A 19,672-nucleotide genomic window follows, 5' to 3' on the forward strand; every position below is an offset into this window, starting at 1 on the left:
TGCAACACAATGCAACACGTGAATAAATACGTGTTCCAAATACAGGGGGAAAAACTACGGAAAATTTCTTTATGCCTATATTAACACAATACATTGGGCCCTATTTTTACAGTGTGCATCTTAACTATAGTTTACTGCAAAAGTACATAAGTTATGTAAAATAAAGTTGTTAATAAAAATAGTTGTTAGCAACTATAATATATATGGTGCATATTCACTGTAAATAATTAGATTATTGATACTCCTTGAACCAGGCCTGTCCAATACCCACAATCTCAGTAGATCAGAAGTTACACACAAACAACATTACATTGTATTTCAAATGACAAATTGCCATTGTTTATGCTGAGTCAATTATATCATATTTGTTTCTGTTTTGTTTAATATACTTACTTATTAATGCATAGAGGTACCAAAGAGGCTTTCTGAGTAACATAAACCTGCTTAATCACACCCAACCATCTAAAAGTATGAGTAACCAACCCTCTCACATTACCACCTTAAACAGAAACATATGTCATAATTCTGGTACTGAATTAACATATAGCTAATTGTTTATTTATTCATTTAGACGAATGCCACTCGGACCCCCCAATGCAAATGTGAAGACTCATGTATGATATTTTGTGACGGAAATCACACACTGGGTAGTCAGCGAGAGTGGCCACAGCCTCTGAGAACAGGTGCCATCTGTGCTGGTCCCCCGGGTATCAGCATATCAAAATATCAAAGAGTTCATTCTCACTAAACATCACTCTCTCTCTCTCTCCTCCTACTCTCTCTGACACAAGCTGCCTGACTCACAGTTGGGAACTCACGCTGGCGTCTTTTTTAAAGACAGCACTAAAACCTCAATGAATATTTATGAGCCACAAGAGCTTCTAAATATAGATTGACAGTCCTGGGTATATTGAATCTGAGAAGCTGAAATAGAGGTCGCCTACAGATATGTGTTGGTATAGTACAAAGCTATAAAAAAGGTCTTCCAGGCTGCAATATGCAATTCATTGAGATTCTGATGTGCAACGTTTCGGTGAATTATTCTGCTTGCCGCTCGATTAACTGTATATTAGTCTACACTAATTCACAGGCATTATTCAAATTATAAGTGTAGCTGTTTGATTGATTAGGCCTAATTTGCTTTATATGCTGGCTCAGATCAATATTTCATACTCAGAATAGTGATATGGCGAGTAAACTATTTCTACTTCACTAGCATGTTGTCACCTCTACACTCTTCTTGATAAAAATATTACAAATGTAGGATCGAATGAACTCAACAGGTTGTTTAGAGAGGGAAAAGTCTTAAAGTTCATGGTTTTCTCTTTGAAAAAAGTAGAAAAATTAAATACCAGTAGTAAAAGTAAATATCTATCTATCTATCTATCCATCCATCCATCCATCCATCCAGATGTCTGTCAGTTCTTACCTTCTGCTGCGGTCACCTCCGACGGACCTTTCACCTGGACCAAACACCAGGTTCGTTCACCTGTACCACGTCCTTCTCGCAAGTAATCAAACAACAGTAGGCTATTAGTCAGACTTAAAGTAATGTTTTTCATCTTAAGATCATCGGTCATCTTATCAGCCAAACACATACCGGGCATGATGCGTCCTTCTCCTGTATGTTTTCCTTTAGAACTGTTCCTCACTGATCATTAATATGATGGAGCTGATTGATTCAGTTTACCGGATGTTCGCGTCCTGCTGATGGCGCACGAGACCAGAAACTGAAATGTTAGGCTGTCGTTCTAAATAAAAGTGTGTTATGTTGTTTGTAAGAACATTTCAAGTAGCAAAGTATCACTTTGAATCGTTTTTAAGACATGAAGAATATGTTTTATTACATTTATGAGATTTTAAACACAACAAACACAAGATGTACTTTCCTCATTATATCGGCAAGAACTTCTCTCGCAGTCATCTGTATCATGAAATTATTAAATAAATGTTTTAAAAAATGGAAAAAGAAATGTAGCGAATTATTAGAAATAGCGAACTTGCTTGTTCCCCCATTTTACCATATGGCATTTTTTTAAAGGGGTCATGACAGGAGAAATCAACTTTGTCTTGATCATTTGACATGTAAGAGGTCTTTGTACCATTAAAATATCCTGCAAGTTTCATAGCTTTAAACGACCTTCTCTTTAAAAAAAAACTAAAACAAAAAAAAAACATTTTATGGTCCTACTTTATATTAGGTGGCCTTCTTAACTACTAGGTACTTACATTTAAATGAATCATTTGATACAATGCACTTATTGTGTACATACATGTTTTTACAGTGTACTTATATTTTTAAAAGATACCTGCATTTATTTACATCTGTAATTAATTTCTGAAATTACATTTATAATTACACTGTTGACCCATCCCCTACACCTTGACCCACCCTTAAACCTACCCATACCACCAAATCTGTCCCTAACCTTACCCGTATCTCACCTCTATAGCAGCAAAAGTGTTTTGCAATACAATATGAACACAATAAGTACATGGTACTTATTTTTTGATATAAGAACATAGTAGTTAAGGTCACTTAATATAAAGTGGGACCACATTTATTTAAGCTAAAAAAAAAATTGATTATCACATCTGCCAGCTGGAGTGCCCATAACCTCCACCAGAGGGCACTCCTCCCAACTCCTGGGCTATCTCATCATGAACTTCAATTCCCATAACCCATTGCCTGGACTCATTATGTTGTGATTAGGTTCAGTTTTGTGTCATTAGCTTGTTAAGCCTATTTAAGCCTTGTGTTTTCACGCTTTCTTTGTGAATTCTTGTAAAGGCCACACTGCATTTCTGAGCGCTATTCTGGGTTCCCTTGTGCATCAAGCACCGATGGCCACAGAGCTTGGCCCATCATGGATTTCAGCGCTTCCAAGTCTGGTGATCACTAGTCCAGTGCTCTTAGCACCTCCCAGTCCACTATGACTGCGGAGGTCGTCCCTGACCTTCCTATTTGCCCATATACGACCACGGAGGGCATCATGGATCGAGTCGGAGGATTATGTTTTTTCAGAGCATTTGACTGCAGATTGTTTTGTAAAAGATGCACAGTGTAATGGAGAGTTCACAAAGAAAGTTTTGTTAACAGATGAAGCAGCCAACTGTATTGGATCTGACAGCAGCTGCATCACAAACCATAAGTAAATGATTTCATAATGCTTTGTCTGTAAAATAACATTTGATATGTACACTACCGGTCAAAAGTTTGGAAACATTACTATTTTTAATGTTTTTGAACGAAGTCTCTTATGCTCATTAAGGCTGCATTTATTTCACAATAAATATAGAAAAACAATAATATTGTAAAATAATATTACAATTTAAAATTATGGTTTTCTATTTTAATATACTTTAAAATATAATTTCTTTCTGTGATGCAAAGCTGAATTTTCAGCATCATTCTTCAGTGTCACATGATCCTTCAGCAATCATTCTAAAATGCTGATTTGATACTCCGTTATTATCAATGTTGAAAACAGTTGTGTTGCTTAATATTTTTTTGGAACCTGTGATACTTTTTTCAGGATTCATTGATGAATAAAAGGTTAAAAAGAACAGCATTTATTCAAAATATAAATATTTTCTGACAATATAAATCTTTACTATCACTTTTTATCAATTTAACACATCCATGCTGAATAAAAGTATTAATTTCTTTCAAAAAAAAGAAAGAAAAAAAATTACTGACCTCAAACTTTTGAACGGTAGTGTATATTGTTTCAAAAGATTTCTATTTTAAATAAATGCTGATATTTTTTAACTTTTTATTCATCAAAGAATCCTGAAAAAGTATCACAGGTTATAAAATAATATTAAGCAGCACAACTGTTTCCAACATTGATAATAAATATTACAATGATTTCTGAAGGATCATGTGACACTGAAGACTGAAGTAATGATGCTGACAATTCAGCTTTGCATCACAGAAATAAATTATATTTTAAAGTATATTAAAATAGAAAATCATCATTTTAAATTGTAATAATATTTAAAAAATATTATTGTTTTTTCTGTATTTATTATGAAATAAATGCAGCCTTAATGAGCATAAGAGACTTCGTTCAAAAACATTAAAAATAGTAATGTTTCCAAACTATTGACTGGTAGTGTATAATGTTTTCAAAACGCTTACTCACATGCAATAGCAACTGGGCGTTGATACTGTTTCCTATGCAATGACGTTAGCAAATTATAAAAGTGGCCGTTTACTGACAAGCCGTAAAGAAGCCGGCCCTGTGTTGTTTCTCACAGAGGGTCAGAATGAAGGTTAAAAATAATTGTTTTTCTGCATATGTATTGTGCAAAAAATTTATTAACATTATAAGTGAACCTCAAGGAACATATTAAAATAATAAAAAACAATATGTCATGACCCCTTTAACATGCCAACAAAAAAAAAAGTAGTAAATATATTTTTGTAAACTTATTAATGCTTTTTATATTTTATTTACATTAAAGACAATGATTTTGGCAGCTGTCATTGCTGTAGGCTAATAAGATATATGAACATTTAAAAAAGTGAAAAATACATATTTGAGGAAAAAAAAGAGTATAGGCATTTTTTTATAAAATACTTTAAAGCTGTGTTCTCAGGTTATCACAACTCTCCTTATTAAAACGAGAGAAAAGCAAAACAAACAAAAACATCATAATGACATCATAAAAGTGTCTCCTCTTTCCATCTCTTTATCTTATATTTTGGACAGTAGGGGGCGATCTTACACAAACAACAATAATGATACCATGAATTTGTAGCCAATTGAACAATTGATTTGAAAATTGTCTATTTGTAGAAATATCAGCATTAAATTCTCTTTATTTCATAAAGACACACTATACAGTTCCATAACATATATCAATCGGCTAAATGAACTGTCCAAACTGTCAACTTTTTTGTGTGTGTATTTAAAATGCATTATGATGCCCCAAATAGCTACAATTATAATTCTTAATTTAGATTGAGATGTCACAATGCAAGGTAATACTTAACGACATTAAATGTTCAAAATCTTAAATAAAAATAACCTTTTCAAAATAGAAAAGGCGCCAACATAACTACTGTTGCGTTTTATTGAGCTTGCTCAATGTATTCTTCACTATATCTTACACAGAAAATCATTTTATGCACAATTAGGATCCGGTTTCATTTGCAGTAGCTATAAAACAGGTTGAAATGTGTGATGGTCCCCCTCATCTACCCCACGATGCACGTGCACCCCACGGCGATGCTCTCCACCACCGATCTGTAACGGGGAACGCATTTCTTCTTCTTCGTCGGCTTCCTCGTTGGCCGGTGGCAGAGGAGTCTGCGCACGGGGATCTTGGTGTAGATAAGAACGCTGGTCATGGAGCGATCCTCCTGCATGGTAAAAGGATTGATGCACCCCACGCATGAACACACGGCCTCAGGGATGTCCACGGGCTTACGGGTCTCATCGTGATTGATTCTAGCCAAAGACATTGAACAAATTACGTCTGGTCAGTTGTTTCTATAAAAAGTTTTCAAACATAGGCTATTTTTAAGGTAAAAGATAGACTTATGTGCAACTCTTTGAGTCTGGGGTCTAGGGTAAGATTTTTAAATGTGTTTGAAAAAAGCTGCATTATTTGATCAAAATACAGTTGAGAAATATTATTACAATTTAAAATGACTGTTTTCTATTTTAATATATTTTTAAAAAATTAATTTATAATGGCAAAGCTGCAGTCAGCATTTGAAAGAAAGCTAATATTATTCAGCAAGGATGCATTAAATTGATTGAAATTGACATCTAAGGCATTTATAATGTTACAAAAAAAAAAAAAAAAAATTTCAAATAAATGCAGTTCTTTCAAACTTTCTATTCATCAAAGAATCCTGAAACACGCCTGAAGACTAAAAACTGGAGTAATGACTGCTGATAATTCAGGGTTGTTTTCATGTCGCATGACAGCAAAATGGCTTTATGCATATTTTCTGTATGAATTGCAGTTAACTGTATTTTTGAATAATTTTAAAAACATATTAACATGATACTTTAATGTTAAGCATTTTTTTTATTATTATTAAACAGGGCTTTGAGGTCTCTCAACCTTCAATCAGAACATAAGGGTTAAATAATACGATAATAATAATGATAAATAATATTAATAACAATGACCTCCATTTCACCCACCTGTAGGACCAGGGAGAGAGGCTGCGGCTGTTGGACATCCACAGTTTGCGATCCACCACACATTTGCTTATGGATAAGTTGGGATTGTTTCTGACCTGGGACACCATGTCCTCGATACTCTTATCAAAGTCTGTTTCAACAGCACCGGGCATCACACCTGATTCTGGACCTGTCATCATTGGATCCGGGGAAATTCTGACAGATGAGGCGTTCCGGCGAGGATGTGATTCCAGTTTTCGTCTCCGAGACTTTCCTTCTCTACTGGAGTACTTTGTGTCAGTGGGCACAAACAGATTCCACACCATCAGGACCATGAACACCTATAATATTAAGTGCTGAGAGGTTAATTTAATTCTCATAATGCTTTACTAAGTAAACAAATATTTAACTTTTTTGAGACTCACCTTATTCCATATGTTTTTCCACATTGTTTTCAATAAGAGCGCAATAAGTTGTCACATTTGTGTCTCCTTGCTGTGAGCATGTATTGAATAGAATGAGCAAGGGATTACTCATATTGAAGCGTCACGCCTCACACTGACACAGTAGCCTACAGGGACACACCTGAACCCAACAGTTCAAGGTGGGGCCACATAAAGATCCCATTCTGTGTTACCCTCTCCAACACATCAGATAGATAGATTAACAAAGAGCCAGACAGACAGATAGACTGATTGATAGATTGATTGATTAACAGATAGATAGATTAACAGGTAAATAGATAGACATCATTAGTTAGTAATCAATAGTTAAAAGAGAGTGTAATGTTACAAATTTACAGGTGCATGAGTTTTCAATAGAATTTTGGCCAATTTCACAGAACACTATAACCTTTGTACCTTTGTTGTTTTCATGTGTCTATTCAATCGAATGCTCTCAAAAGACCCTTTTTATTCTTAAGTCCCAAAGCCCAGAGAGAACAAACGACCAGACAGAGCTTTATGAGCCTTAGAGCCATTCTGGGAACCAAACTACAGTCTGCAGATACAGATTTGGTCAATCCATGTTTTCCCCTGATCTGGCTTATTCAATGCTATATTCATTTTCACAATGGATGCCATTGAGTTGTGTAAATGAACACCTGCTCTTATGACATGTCAGGGCAGTGTAGTAGACCTGGAGTTTCAAAGAACAGTTGTGGCAAACTATGTTTTGCTATTTTTAAAGGTTTGTTGGATAAAAGCCAAAAAAGGTGCATAATATTGTGTTGAATAAAAACTGTTTTCAAATTCACTGACAATTATATCATTCTAATAAAATGACAAGTGACTCAGATTTGCCTTCTTTTCTTTCTTCTTCTGTGTAACGTTTTGACAAAAGAAGTCCCTTGGATTTTTTTAAGTTAAAGCACCTGTGACACTTCACAAGAAATTACCATGCTTTACATTCAGACTGGATGTTTCACTAGCTATCTATAATAAATATAATGATAATATACAAATATTGATAGTTCTGCATATAGTACAGATTTTTATCTTGACTTCTGTGAATATGGGAATTAAATGATTTTAAAATATCAGAATGGATACACTAATAAAAATGACAGGGGCAAATGTTTATGTGCAATAATACCTTTGTATAAATACTTGTTGTATACAAGATGCTAAGTCCTGGAAAGTCCAGTTTAAAGGGTTACTTCACCCCAAAATAAAAAATAATGTAATTTATTGCTCACCCTCATGGTGTTCCACACCCTTAAGACCTTGGCTCAGTGAGGCCTGCATAGCCAGCAATGACATTTCTTCTCTCAAGATCCATTAATGTACTAAAAACATATTTGAATCAGTTCATGAGAGTACAGTGGTTCAATATTAATATTGTAAAGCGACGAGAATATTTTGGTGCGGCCAAAAAACAAAATAACGCCGATTTCAAAACCCTGCTTCATTAAGCTTCGGAGAGTTATGAATCTTTTGTGTCGAATCATGATACAGATCGCATGTCAAACCGCCAAACTGCTAAAATCACGTGACTTTGGCGCTCCGAACCACTGATTCGACACAAAAGATTCATAACGCTCCGAAGCTTCATGAAGCAGTGTTTTGAAATCGGCCATCACTATATAAGTCGTTATTTTGTTTTTTTGGCACACCAAAAATATTCTCTCCGCTTTATAATATTAATATTGAACAACTGTACTCACATGAACTGATTTAAATATGTTTTTAGTACAATAATGGATCTTGAGAGAGGAAATGTCATTGCTGGCTATGCAGGCCTCACTGAGCCATCGGATTTCAACAAAAATATCTTAGTTTGCGTTCCGAAGATGAATGAAGGTCTTATGTGTGTGGAACGGCATGAGGGTGAGTAATAAATGACATTATTTTCAATTTTGGGTGAACTAACCCTTTAAGCTGTGTTTTTTGAATAGCATGGTTACTAGCTGGTAGAGCGTCTTGAATCAGTCAAGCTGTTTTTGTACACTGTGGTTGGTTCACCAGCTAATGACCTACATTGGACCAGCTAATATCCAGATTGAACCAGATAAACCAGCTAACATGTTCCAAAACGCAGCTACCAGCTTACTTTTGAGTAGGCCAATCATACTTTTATAAGGACATAGCCTATTTGCAAATGACCTGCAAGATATTTCATTAAAAGGACAAGTAATGGACAACTGACTGGTAATTTAGACTGTATCAATTGTAAGAGTTTTTATTTTATTTATTTATTTGTTTGTTTATAAATTTTGTAATTCAGATTTATTCAGTGAAATCAATAGTCAACACTTAAGAGATCAGCGCGTCCGCTTAGTTCTGCAAAGCGCTTACATTTTCACATTTTATACTATTATATCTGGTGTTTTTTTCATTTTCTAATGTAGCCCACTTTAAGTAATGGATGTTTATACTACTTTGAAATCCCATTCTATCCATGATGATCTCGCGAGGTTTGCGCTGCAACTAATTCTGGCGGAAGTAGTTCTAGAGTCTCTTTTCCGGCGGCCATAGAGACAAGTCGGCAGGGTAAGCCAAGATTGCTAAAGCATTTCTTAAACATCCTTTGCCATCCTCGTGGATTTTACGTCCTCAAAGTTTAAAACATACATTATCGCTACACAATATCAGTATGTTCAATTTACCTGTGTTATTTTACACTTGCAGTACAACATTACGGATGATTTAGTCTCCGAAGTTCAGCCAGTTGCTGCTATATGTTTTCTCCCGTGTGAATAACGTTGCCTTAACTTTGCCTCAAAACACAAGGCTTTGCTTTCCGTTTGTGCGCGTTGTATGTCGTTTTAATCGTGTTGCGTTTAAACACTCTTGAAACACAACGTAAATATAAAATTTAGGTATGTGTGCTTGTAGCATCATGTCAGGTTCAAATAACAGTTTAGCAGTAGCACGAGCTGTTGAATGTTGAAATACACCTTGTGTTATCAAGACATAAATTCACAAGCTTCGAGTACATTAATTGTTTTGTGTAAGAATTTCTAATTTTCTGAAAGACAGATGTGCTAAACTGCATCAAACAAATCCAAAGTATTGACAGTAATGTTTGAGTCAAGTTTCATTCTTACATGCTGCTGTTTTTCTTATTATCTGTTGAATGTGGCTTATTTGTAACAAAATTGTATATATTTACATTTATTCATTTTAGCAGGTGCTTTTTAAAATTAATTGCATTTGTCCTCTTTTTGCCAGCCATCATGAAGCTCAATAAATTTGTGACCTCCTCCCGGCGCAAGAACCGCAAGAGGCACTTCAATGCCCCTTCACACATCCGTAGGAAGATCATGTCCTCCCCTCTGTCCAAAGAGCTCCGCCAGAAGTACAACGTGAGATCCATGCCCATCCGCAAGGACGATGAGGTCCAGGTGAGAACATTATTAGTTTTTTTTTTTATCCCTGATCAATATATTACAGTCTGATGTATTGACATGTCATTTAGTTTCAAAGTATGTTACCGTAACTTGCTTTATTTCCCCTCATCACCAGGTTGTCCGGGGACACTACAAAGGCCAGCAGATTGGCAAAGTTGTCCAGGTATACAGGAAGAAGTACGTCATTTACATCGAGCGTGTGCAGCGTGAGAAGGCCAACGGCACCACAGTCCATGTTGGCATCCACCCCAGCAAAGTATGTTTTATATCCAGATGTTTGTTTACATGCAAGACATGAGTGTCATTGGAAAATGAGAACTAGTGGTTGTCCTAAATCCAAAGCGCAGAATGGCTGATATATTCGATTTAGTAACACTTGGTTAAATAATATTAGTTCATATGAACTAACAGAGAACAATACTTCTACAGCACTAATTAATCTTGGTTCATGTCAAACTCAGCATTTACTAATTAATGAATGAATGATGCATTTATATAGTGCTTTTACTATGTACTACTGTACACTCAAAGTGCTTTACCCTCATATGGGGTCTCTCCTCACCCACCACCAGTGTGCAGCATCCAGTTGGATGATGCGACGGCAATCACAGAAACGGTGCCAGTGCGCTCTCTACACACCAGCTATAGGTGGAGAGGAGAGAGAATGATAAAGCCAATACAATGGATGGGGATTATTAGGAGGCCATGATTAATAAGGGAAAATGAAGGGAATTTGGCCAGGACACTGGGGTTACACCCCTACTCTTTAAAGGGATAGTTCACCCAAAAATGAAAATTATCCCATGATTTACTCACCTTCAAGCCATTCCAGGTGTATATGACTATCTTCTTTCAGATGAACACAATCTGAGATATATTTAAAAATATCCTTAGTCATCCAAGGTTTATAATGGTTGAGAATGGGAACCCAAATTTAAAAAAAAAAAAAAAAAAAAAAAAAGGCATCCATCCATAATCAAAGTAATCCATATGGCTCCAGAGGGTTAATAAAGGCCTTCTGAAGCAAATCGATGCGTTTTTTAAGAAAAATATCTATATTTAAAACTTTATAAATTCAAGTAACTAGACGACCGTAGTGATGCATGAACCACTGCTCATACACAAGTCACTTTCAAACCAATCAACTTTCTATCGGACAACGTGGCGAATTGATGTGACCAACTTGAAAATGAGCGATCTATGTGAGGAAAATCCCCCCAAATTTCAATTGACTAATTTGTAAAAAGATACAAAGTATAGTATTGTAAAAAGATACAGTATACATAAAGATTAATCGGCATTATATAAACGGCATACTAAAATGTGTATGGAACTAGTTTTATCGCATCGAATTTTGAGTAACAATGGTCACTCTTAGATTGACTACACATTTCTGACATTTGTCCAGTATTAATGAATGGACACTATTATTTAATTTCCTAGAGCTACTGACTGATGTTTCAACAAGTGCTCTGTTAGACATTTCAGTGTCCAAAGTATGCATGTTTACAGTCATCAGGGGTTACTTGTCTATGAGAAATGAAGCATCTGATTTAGAGCTGCATGATTCTGGATAAAATGAGAATCACGATTTTTTGGTTTCAAATAAAGATCGCGATTCTCCCACGATTCTGAATAGACATCTAAACAAAAAAAAAAAATCTAATTTACTAGAGATTCTGACAAAATATTAATTGCTGGACTCTAATTGCCGGAATTTTTTTTTATTTGAATGAATTACTTAAAAAATAATAATAATAATTTTGAATATATGAATGACTCATTAATAAATACTTGTTTCATTACTGGATGAATCAGGGTTTAACGAATCTTTTTGAATGAATGATTCAATGACAAAGTCACTTGTTGCCACTTAGTGGTGTAACGAGGTAATTTATACAACAGTTATTTGAAGAGCCACGTTAGTTTCGATTTGCTCTATTTTAATCGCTATCTGATGTCCAGTGTTTATATCCTAACTGTAAATTTTTATCTTAGTACTTCTGTGATAATATGAATATTTGGCAGCTATTTCGGGCATCCAAGACCAAGTCCTATCTATTTGAATGGGGGAATCCTGAAATCTCAAAAGCTGCTTGGCAAACTCACACTTAAATAACATTTCAAATCAGCAACAAAATCTGACTTGAACTGTTCCATAAATGTTGTTTCTTATGCTTAAATAGCGTTAAAGCGTATTTTTCAGTCTAGACGAGCCAATGCGCATATGCAGTCCTAATCGCGAGTCTTAGGTTTCTATGGGAACCGAAGCTTCTGACAGCAGCTACATTGATGCAATGACTTTATCAATCGGAGATTGGCTCTTTTACTTAGAAGGCGTGACGTATTCCGTATTGCGCGTTGCAGTTTTCTCCCATTCAAAACTAATAGGGAGTAAAGCATCTTTCTATATAGTCTTTAAAATAACTACTGTGTGGTTCAAAACTGCTCTCCCTGGATCAGCGGCAGCACGAACACAGATGTGAATGTTCTGGTAGGATTTTTGTTTTAGGTTTAATAGACACAGGGGAATCGTTGTTAATAAATAAGATTGCGTGGGTGTTTGAATCGAGATCGCAATCTTTTTACGATTAATTGTGCAGCTCTAATCTGATTGTTCTGCTTGAGTTGTCACCAGTCTGCCAATGGATAAGCTTACAGGATCACATTTCAGTTACTTGTAATAAAACTACTTAGTTAAAGCGTAACTTTTGCTGATTTTCAACCAGCTTTCTATTGATAAAATACAAGTAATATATGTAATGAACAATGTGTATTCCTTCTGTGTTATCCCTGTTTAATTCTTATCAAAAGTACTTTTGACAGCTTCAGGGCTTTTGTGAAAACTACAGATCGTACTTCTGCATTCCCCGCTCATGGATAGTCGGATCAAGTCCAGTGCATTACGGGCATTGCATTTTTCCTCCCTTTTTGGAAAAATAGAATGCCACTTTTCTATGGCATAGACCGGTCAAGTTTTATTCAAACCCCCTCTTGTCAGTGGTGAATTACCCCTTTAGATCAAAATCCTCTTTCTCAGATAGGAAATTGTCTCTTGTATTAACTTGTCAAAACAGAAATGTAACACTTGTCTGCAAGGAGAACAATTAAATGCTCTGGGTTTTTTGTCAACTGACTTGTGCAGTTTATGATCAATTGAATATGTTTTTGCGTATGTCATGGTGTTTTATGTTGATGGAAATGTTCGCAAAATGAATCAATCTTTCTGTTCTTCAGGTGGTGATCACCAGGCTAAAGCTTGATAAGGATCGCAAGAAGATTCTTGAGCGCAAGGCCAAGTCCCGACAGGACATAAAGGAGAAGGGCAAATACAAGGAGGAAACCATCGAGAAAATGCAGGAGTGAAATGAATCTTTTGCTAACAATAAAAGACTGTAAAAACTGACGTTTCTGTGCTTTTGTCTATTATATAAAAGAGTGTTGGCTTTGGTATGAAACAGCAGTGCTGTTTCCAAATTGAACTTGAAGTGAAAGAATTTTGGTTTAAGCTCAACCTAGTGTCATCTGCGTTTTCATTTAATGTAACAACAGAAAATCACAGTTTGAGCAATTGCTGGTTCCTAAACAAAAATTAGACAAAAATGGGGAAATTCTTAAACTGCTTCACAGATAGGCAAGACACAGGGAACTACTTGTACTTCCTATTTGGCCACTTGTTTAACTGATGTGTTTTGTCACTATCTTTTTGTCATAAGCAAAAGCTGTGTAATATGTAGTAAATAGGGTTCCCATGGCTGTTTAAAACCTGGAAATATATGGGAAATGGGGCATTTTAAAATGTTGCTTTCCAGGCATTGAATTGTCTAGGAAATCTTTATATTAAATATTTCGGTGGAAGTCATTTTTTTTTTTTTTTTTTTTTTTTTTTTAATTTGTCCACTAATTACGAATGACTAAAATATACAGGTTTTTAATAACTATATTTTTTATTTCAGTCTTAAGTACATCAAGTAAAAATATATGAAAATGAGCCATGTTCATTGGCAACTAGCTGAAGTGTTTAAATTTTATTTCAGTTAACGAAATGTTTTTTTATGGTTTTTAAGTTTTGGTTAAGTATAATAACCCTGTTTCACAGAGCTACACTAATTATAATAAAAGTCAGCAGATAACATTTTAAATAATTCATACCGGTTAAAGGTTTCGTGTGACTAGAGTAGATTAAATAAATGCAGGGCACATACCCTACAAAATGCACATTGTGTAACACCAAAACTCTGTAGTATCAAAAGAAGGTTGTATGTTTAATGTGATCTGAGTTTAGAGGAAGAGGTGAGGCATCAGTCATATGCCTGTTCTCTTTAGGGCCCGAGGAGTCACATGATCATCAGGTCCACACAGCAGTCGAGTGCGCGAGCGCTGTGGAGACTACGAAGTTTATTTTACAGAAAATAAGTTAATAAACCTCGACCTACAAAGAAATATAATGACGACTACATCGTTTGTGATATCAGTGTCAGTTATGACTGTGTTTTGGGGTCTTATTGGTGGAGTTATTCCTTGGTTTATTCCTAAAGGACCGAATCGAGGGTGAGCAGCATTAGCATTACCTTAAACGAAAGTTTTCTGTAGTACATAATTTATATTAACCTCTGTCTATTTAGCGATGTATTCGAAATATTAGAAACCTGGCAAACTCAAAAAGTGTTCGTAAACAATAAAGTTGATCGTTATTCGTTTTTACTTTACGAAAACCAACAAGTGAGCGTCAGAATAAAATAAAGTTTGTGATTTGACTTGCATGACAATAGAAAAAGCATTCAATTCAAATTATGTGTTTTGTACAAGTCAAAATCATATATTTTGAGAAATGTTTTAGTTTTAACATGAATATGTGTATGACTGGATCATGTGACCGTGCCAAGTGACGAGGCTGATTTAAAGAAACCTTTTTACACATAAAGAAACATTTTACACATGTACGTTATTCACACTCACAGTATTTTTTAATAAGTGTTAAATATCTGTATTTTTGCTCATTAGAGTCATTGTGACGATGCTGGTACTAACTGCAGTCTGTTGCTACCTTTTGTAAGTACATTGCCTTTAAATTATCTTTATTTTATACATGTCTAGAGATACTTGAGAATTGTAGCTGCTGTTTAAAGTGATAAAATAGAGAGGTTGTTCTGTTCTGTTTCAGTTGAAAGTCAAACACAGCCTTTGGGCAACTCCAGTATTGATTAAAAAAGAAATACAACACATCCAGGCCAATATGCAGTTCATGTGCAGTTTAATATAATAAACTTACAAATAAATGTAAATAGTATTGTATGATGTGTTAAATAAGCTCATAAATTATCTGCACTGTCCATGTTTGATTTGAATTATTTATTATTTTGAAGAAATACGATAGTGTTTGTTCTCTAATAGCCACTAGGGGGCAGTGTAGACTACTTTTTTTGCTGCCACATTTGTTCCTAAATTTTCTTATGACTGCCATATTGTTCACTTTGTACTTTTGGTCAAATTTCAGCTGGCTGATTGCAATTCTATCACAGCTGAATCCGTTGTTTGGACCAGTATTGAGCAACGACACCATCTGGTACCTCTACTACCACTGGGGGTAGGGTCCAGTGGTTCTTTTACAAAGCAGGTCAGCAGGTCATCTTTTACATACTAAAAGTGCATTAACATCTTTCATTTTGTAAATTGATGAACCCCCACTTTCGGTTCTAGTTATTTTGACCTCGAGAGGATTTTCTTTTCCCCATAATGCTAGACTAAAACTTATAGTGACTTTGCTCACACAGGGTATAACAACTTCCCAAATTTTTTTTGATAATTTTTGTACTTCTCCCCCACCTTGTTACGCTTGTCATGTTCTCAGTCAAAAATGAATTGACTTATTTTCTTTCAGTTAGGACAGGTTAAATGTTTTGCTGTTTAACCATTTGCAGATGCTGGAAGCTTGTACATTGCCAAAACGGAGAAGAACTCACCATCAGGAAAACTCCTTGTCATTGAAGCTTTATATGCTGTTCTCTTACTCAAAGAATGACTACCATATGACAGTTTGTGGTGTTTCTTTTTATTTATTTTACCTAAAAAGAGGAAATAATATGTAATTGAATCTTATGTTTTTTGTCTTCGTGTATATACAGTACATCGACTTTGAGTTAATTGACGTGAATAATGTTGGACAAATTAACCCGTCCCATTTTATATGTATGATTTTGTATGTCAAATAAAATTAAGAATGCAAATAATTTACATTTTATTGAAGATTTGCATTGAGTCCAGTTTTAAAAGCATGACCAAATTGGTACAACAGTTTCAAGTTATTAAAAAAGCATGATCAAAAATCACAAGGTTACAGGCCATCTGAGATGATTTTCAACTCATTGAGTTTGTCATAGTGTATCTTTGGGGATTCTGGGTCGCGACATTGTGCATTCGCACTCCTCTCGATGAGGAAGCCCATCAGAGGAGACGTCACTGTGGTTTTGCTCTTTGGCTTGGCACACAGGACAGCAGGCTGTCAGCCCGCTCTTTCTGCAGGTGGTGCACGACAGCACCAGCTGGCAGCAGAAGTCTGTGGAGCACAGCTGATATTGATCCCATGGGCAATTGCAATATCTGCACTCTGGGGAAAGAAGTAAATGTTTTGTTTGTCACTCAGTATACAACTCTTTAAAAAAAAAAAAAAAAAAAAAGCATGCACTAGTACACACCTGAGATGATGTCCTGATTGAATGCAATGGCATAACGTTCATCAAACACAAAGAGTTTACCGCGATAGAAGCCATCGGGGAACTGCTCTAGGTATTTGTGAATACCTCCCTTCAGCTGGTACACCTCCTTGCATACATTCTGCCGAAAAAACATTCATGATTGAGGATGCCATCGCAGGGATGTGCGTGTTAAGTCATTTTTTTCCATTCAGACTCACTTTTGATCTGAGATAAGCTGAGCCCCGTTCACAGCGGATGCCCCCTGTACAGTACATCAGAACCTTTTTGTCCCGAAAGAGATCCAAATTCTTATCCACGTAGTCTGGGAAGTAACTGAATTTCCGGATGTCGGGGGCCAAACACTGATCAAACTGACCCTGAGAACAGACAACTATTAACTGTAACATAAATAAAGTTCTGACATTGACTTTTAAACTACTTACAATTTTGCTCTCATAGAAGTTTCTGCAGTCCAGCAGTATTGTATCACTATTTGAGGACTGATTCTCCACAAACGCCTTCACTTCTTTGTGAAATTCCTCTGGTTCCAAGTGTATTCCTTTGTAAAGTACAACATTTGCATAAATACAAGAGATTAATACACACTACCGTTCAAAAGTTTCAAAAGTAAGATTTTTTTTAATGGTTTTGGTAGAAGTCTCTCATGGTCACCAAGGCTGCATTTATTTAATTAGAAATACAGTAAAACAGTAATATCGTGAAATAGCTGTTTTCTAGCTGAATTTTAAAATGTAATTTTTTCCTGTGATGCAAAGCTGAGTCATTACTCCAATCTTCAGTGTCACATGATCCTTCAGAAATCATTGTAATATGCTGATTTGCTGCTCATGAAACATTTCTATTATCAATGTTAAAAACCGCAGTGCTTTTTAATATTTTTGTAGAAACCTTGATACATTTTATTAGTATTTTATGATGAATAGAAAGTTCAAAACAAAATGTAACATTATAAATGTTTTAACTGTCAGTTTTGATCAATTTCATGCATTCTTGCTGAATAAAAGTATTAATTTCTTGTAAAAAAAAATCTTACTGACCCCAAACTTATGAATGGTAGTATAAATACAACAAAATTACAGATTTTATGAATATTTTAAAGAAAGACACACTGTATAAACAACTGTTCTATGTATCAAGCCAGTTGTAAGTGTTTCTCTTACCAGCCAATCTGTAGGAGATGATGTCCGGATCTACACCCATAGGAACAATTTCTTTGTAAACACCAACCTTCAGATCAGAAAAACACTCTGCACCTCCTTCACTTTTCTGCCGGAAAAGTCAATAATGTGCATAGGTGATTTTAGATGCTATTTAGACACTTCAGATCTCATCTCAGCACACTCAAAAATCTGAAGTAATTAACAGTTCCCTTTACTTGAAGTGCTAATAAAATTTAAAGTTTAAGTTAAGTACTTTTATACAATGTTCTGTAGCTCTATTGAGTGAAATAAAGTGCAACCAAATATGCCACTATATATATATATATATATATGCCACTATTATATATCAACAAACAGATTTTGGATTTTAAAAGGAATTGTCAGATAAACAAGGTTTGAAACTATAACCTCTTGTGCAAGACGCATTATTCTAAACCACATTATCTCATAGTGTAAACCCTACGAAGGCTAAGATCTCAGGTTATGAGCATCGTTTAGATTCAGTTTGTGTCTCTTTTGTGCACCTTATCAGTGTTATTCTGGACAGTGGCAATTGCTTTACCTTGAAATCCTGTACTTGCATTATTTTGAAGGTTGGATGTGACAGCATTGCCTTGACATAAAGATTAGTGGCAGTTTTGGTGCCACCAACTGTACCATTGATACCCTCAGTAGCCACTCGTACCTGTGGAAGAACAATCTCAATCACTTAAATTAGACACACACATTGCAATAAAGGTCTTGTATGGATTTTATTAGTGCTCATGGTTATTTACCTTGCCTGTTAGTTGAAGTTTTGAACAAAGCTCTTTCTGCCACTGACAAATGATCTGAGGATCATTTATTTGACAGTAGCAGTAATACAGCAGAACTTCACCTGGACCCCTACAGAACAGATGATCTTCATGAAAACCATCAATCTTCACATAAGCAGAGCAGAAGATATCAGAATCATGCAATGCACCTACTTGATAAGGTCATCCTCTGGAACATGGCTTGTATCAGGGATCCAGGATGTTACATCTGTTGATTCTTCATTAATGGACTCTTCCATAGAGTCCTGGCTGTGAGCCTGCTGAAGCATCTCGTCCAGCGTCTCAGTGGTCAGCTGGTGAATCTCACTGGCATGGCTGTTGGCAACATGTTTGTGGATTGATGATGGCTCTTTGAATGACTGTTCACAACACTGCCAAAGAGCTGGTGAGGTGTTTTCACAGGTTGGAGGAACTTTCTTGGAAGCCACAAATGCTGCAAACGTCTAAACACCATGGGGAAAAGTATTAAACACTACAATCATCATAATATCAATAAGTATGACTTAAAATGATCACTATACTCACCCTTTTCTTTACATAAGAGTACAGTTTCCTTGTTGCTGAAAAGTCAAGTTTGTCTTCTTTATGGACCTCTGGAGCAAGACTCTCAACATCCAAATCAACAAGCACACTTGCCATTATAATTGTGATATTGTCTTCCAATGATTGTTTATAAGAGAAAACAAACCACTAACACTCACAGTACTAATATTTTTAAAAACAAAACGTCAAGCTAAAATGTTTCATATAAAGCATTTTCAACCTATTTTCGTGCAATTTATGTCGTTAGCCTTGGACCGATTGATTAAACAGTACTGACAGGTTAATAAAACTGAACACACAAGAAAACTAAACGCGCATTCATGTCTGTGAAGATAAAATGAGTCGCAACTACCGGTGATTCGTGAACGAATCGTTCTTTTGAGTCGGATCTTTCCATCGAATCATTTCTGAAAGATTTGCCCATGTTTATCACTTGATTATT

The 19,672-nt window shown here is 35.5% G+C and overlaps 5 protein-coding genes across 6 annotated transcripts in view; 2 read left to right on the forward strand and 3 right to left on the reverse strand.

The window, feature by feature from the left end:
- ppp2r2ba (protein phosphatase 2, regulatory subunit B, beta a) overlaps window positions 1-1,657 on the reverse strand; it is a 79,455-nt gene extending 77,798 nt beyond the window's left edge. Inside the window, exons 1-2 of the mRNA XM_051859634.1 lie at window positions 1,601-1,657; window positions 1,430-1,501 (exon numbers count right to left, since the gene is read on the reverse strand). Coding sequence (XP_051715594.1) covers window positions 1,430-1,501; window positions 1,601-1,607 — 79 coding nt within the window. The 5' untranslated portion in view covers window positions 1,608-1,657. The remainder of the gene's footprint in view (window positions 1-1,429; window positions 1,502-1,600) is intronic.
- A 2,711-nt stretch (window positions 1,658-4,368) lies between these two features.
- LOC127494213 (interleukin-17B-like) lies at window positions 4,369-7,436 on the reverse strand. The gene is made up of 3 exons (XM_051859933.1): window positions 6,572-7,436; window positions 6,168-6,487; window positions 4,369-5,459 (listed from the first exon to the last, which is right to left on the reverse strand). The coding sequence occupies exons 1-3, from the start codon at window positions 6,593-6,595 to the stop codon at window positions 5,207-5,209; spliced, it is 597 nt and encodes a 198-aa protein (XP_051715893.1). The 5' UTR covers window positions 6,596-7,436; the 3' UTR covers window positions 4,369-5,206.
- A 1,553-nt stretch (window positions 7,437-8,989) lies between these two features.
- Window positions 8,990-13,402, forward strand: rpl26 (ribosomal protein L26). Its single transcript, XM_051918494.1, has 4 exons — window positions 8,990-9,136; window positions 9,818-9,990; window positions 10,112-10,252; window positions 13,234-13,402. Exons 2-4 carry the CDS (start codon window positions 9,823-9,825, stop codon window positions 13,360-13,362), a joined length of 438 nt encoding a protein of 145 aa, XP_051774454.1. The 5' UTR covers window positions 8,990-9,136; window positions 9,818-9,822; the 3' UTR covers window positions 13,363-13,402.
- An 879-nt stretch (window positions 13,403-14,281) lies between these two features.
- Window positions 14,282-16,230, forward strand: atp6v0e1 (ATPase H+ transporting V0 subunit e1). Its single transcript, XM_051918495.1, has 4 exons — window positions 14,282-14,547; window positions 15,001-15,048; window positions 15,494-15,613; window positions 15,918-16,230. The coding sequence occupies exons 1-3, from the start codon at window positions 14,444-14,446 to the stop codon at window positions 15,585-15,587; spliced, it is 246 nt and encodes an 81-aa protein (XP_051774455.1). The 5' UTR covers window positions 14,282-14,443; the 3' UTR covers window positions 15,588-15,613; window positions 15,918-16,230.
- Window positions 16,218-19,601, reverse strand: LOC127525714 (thiosulfate sulfurtransferase/rhodanese-like domain-containing protein 2). 2 transcript variants are annotated; one of them, XM_051918493.1, is made up of 9 exons: window positions 19,213-19,599; window positions 18,841-19,130; window positions 18,649-18,757; window positions 18,435-18,557; window positions 17,873-17,978; window positions 17,135-17,250; window positions 16,910-17,068; window positions 16,692-16,830; window positions 16,218-16,603 (listed from the first exon to the last, which is right to left on the reverse strand). In XM_051918493.1, exons 1-9 carry the CDS (start codon window positions 19,324-19,326, stop codon window positions 16,371-16,373), a joined length of 1,389 nt encoding a protein of 462 aa, XP_051774453.1. In that variant the 5' UTR covers window positions 19,327-19,599; the 3' UTR covers window positions 16,218-16,370. The 2 variants fall into 2 exon arrangements, with proteins under 2 accessions (XP_051774453.1, XP_051774452.1); XM_051918492.1 differs by having other exon boundaries at window positions 16,910-17,250; window positions 19,213-19,601.
- Window positions 19,602-19,672: the final 71 nt, after the last annotated feature.

This window comes from Ctenopharyngodon idella, chromosome 14 (genome assembly GCF_019924925.1).
Source record: "Ctenopharyngodon idella isolate HZGC_01 chromosome 14, HZGC01, whole genome shotgun sequence".
In the NCBI taxonomy this organism is placed as follows: Eukaryota; Metazoa; Chordata; class Actinopteri; order Cypriniformes; family Xenocyprididae; genus Ctenopharyngodon; species Ctenopharyngodon idella.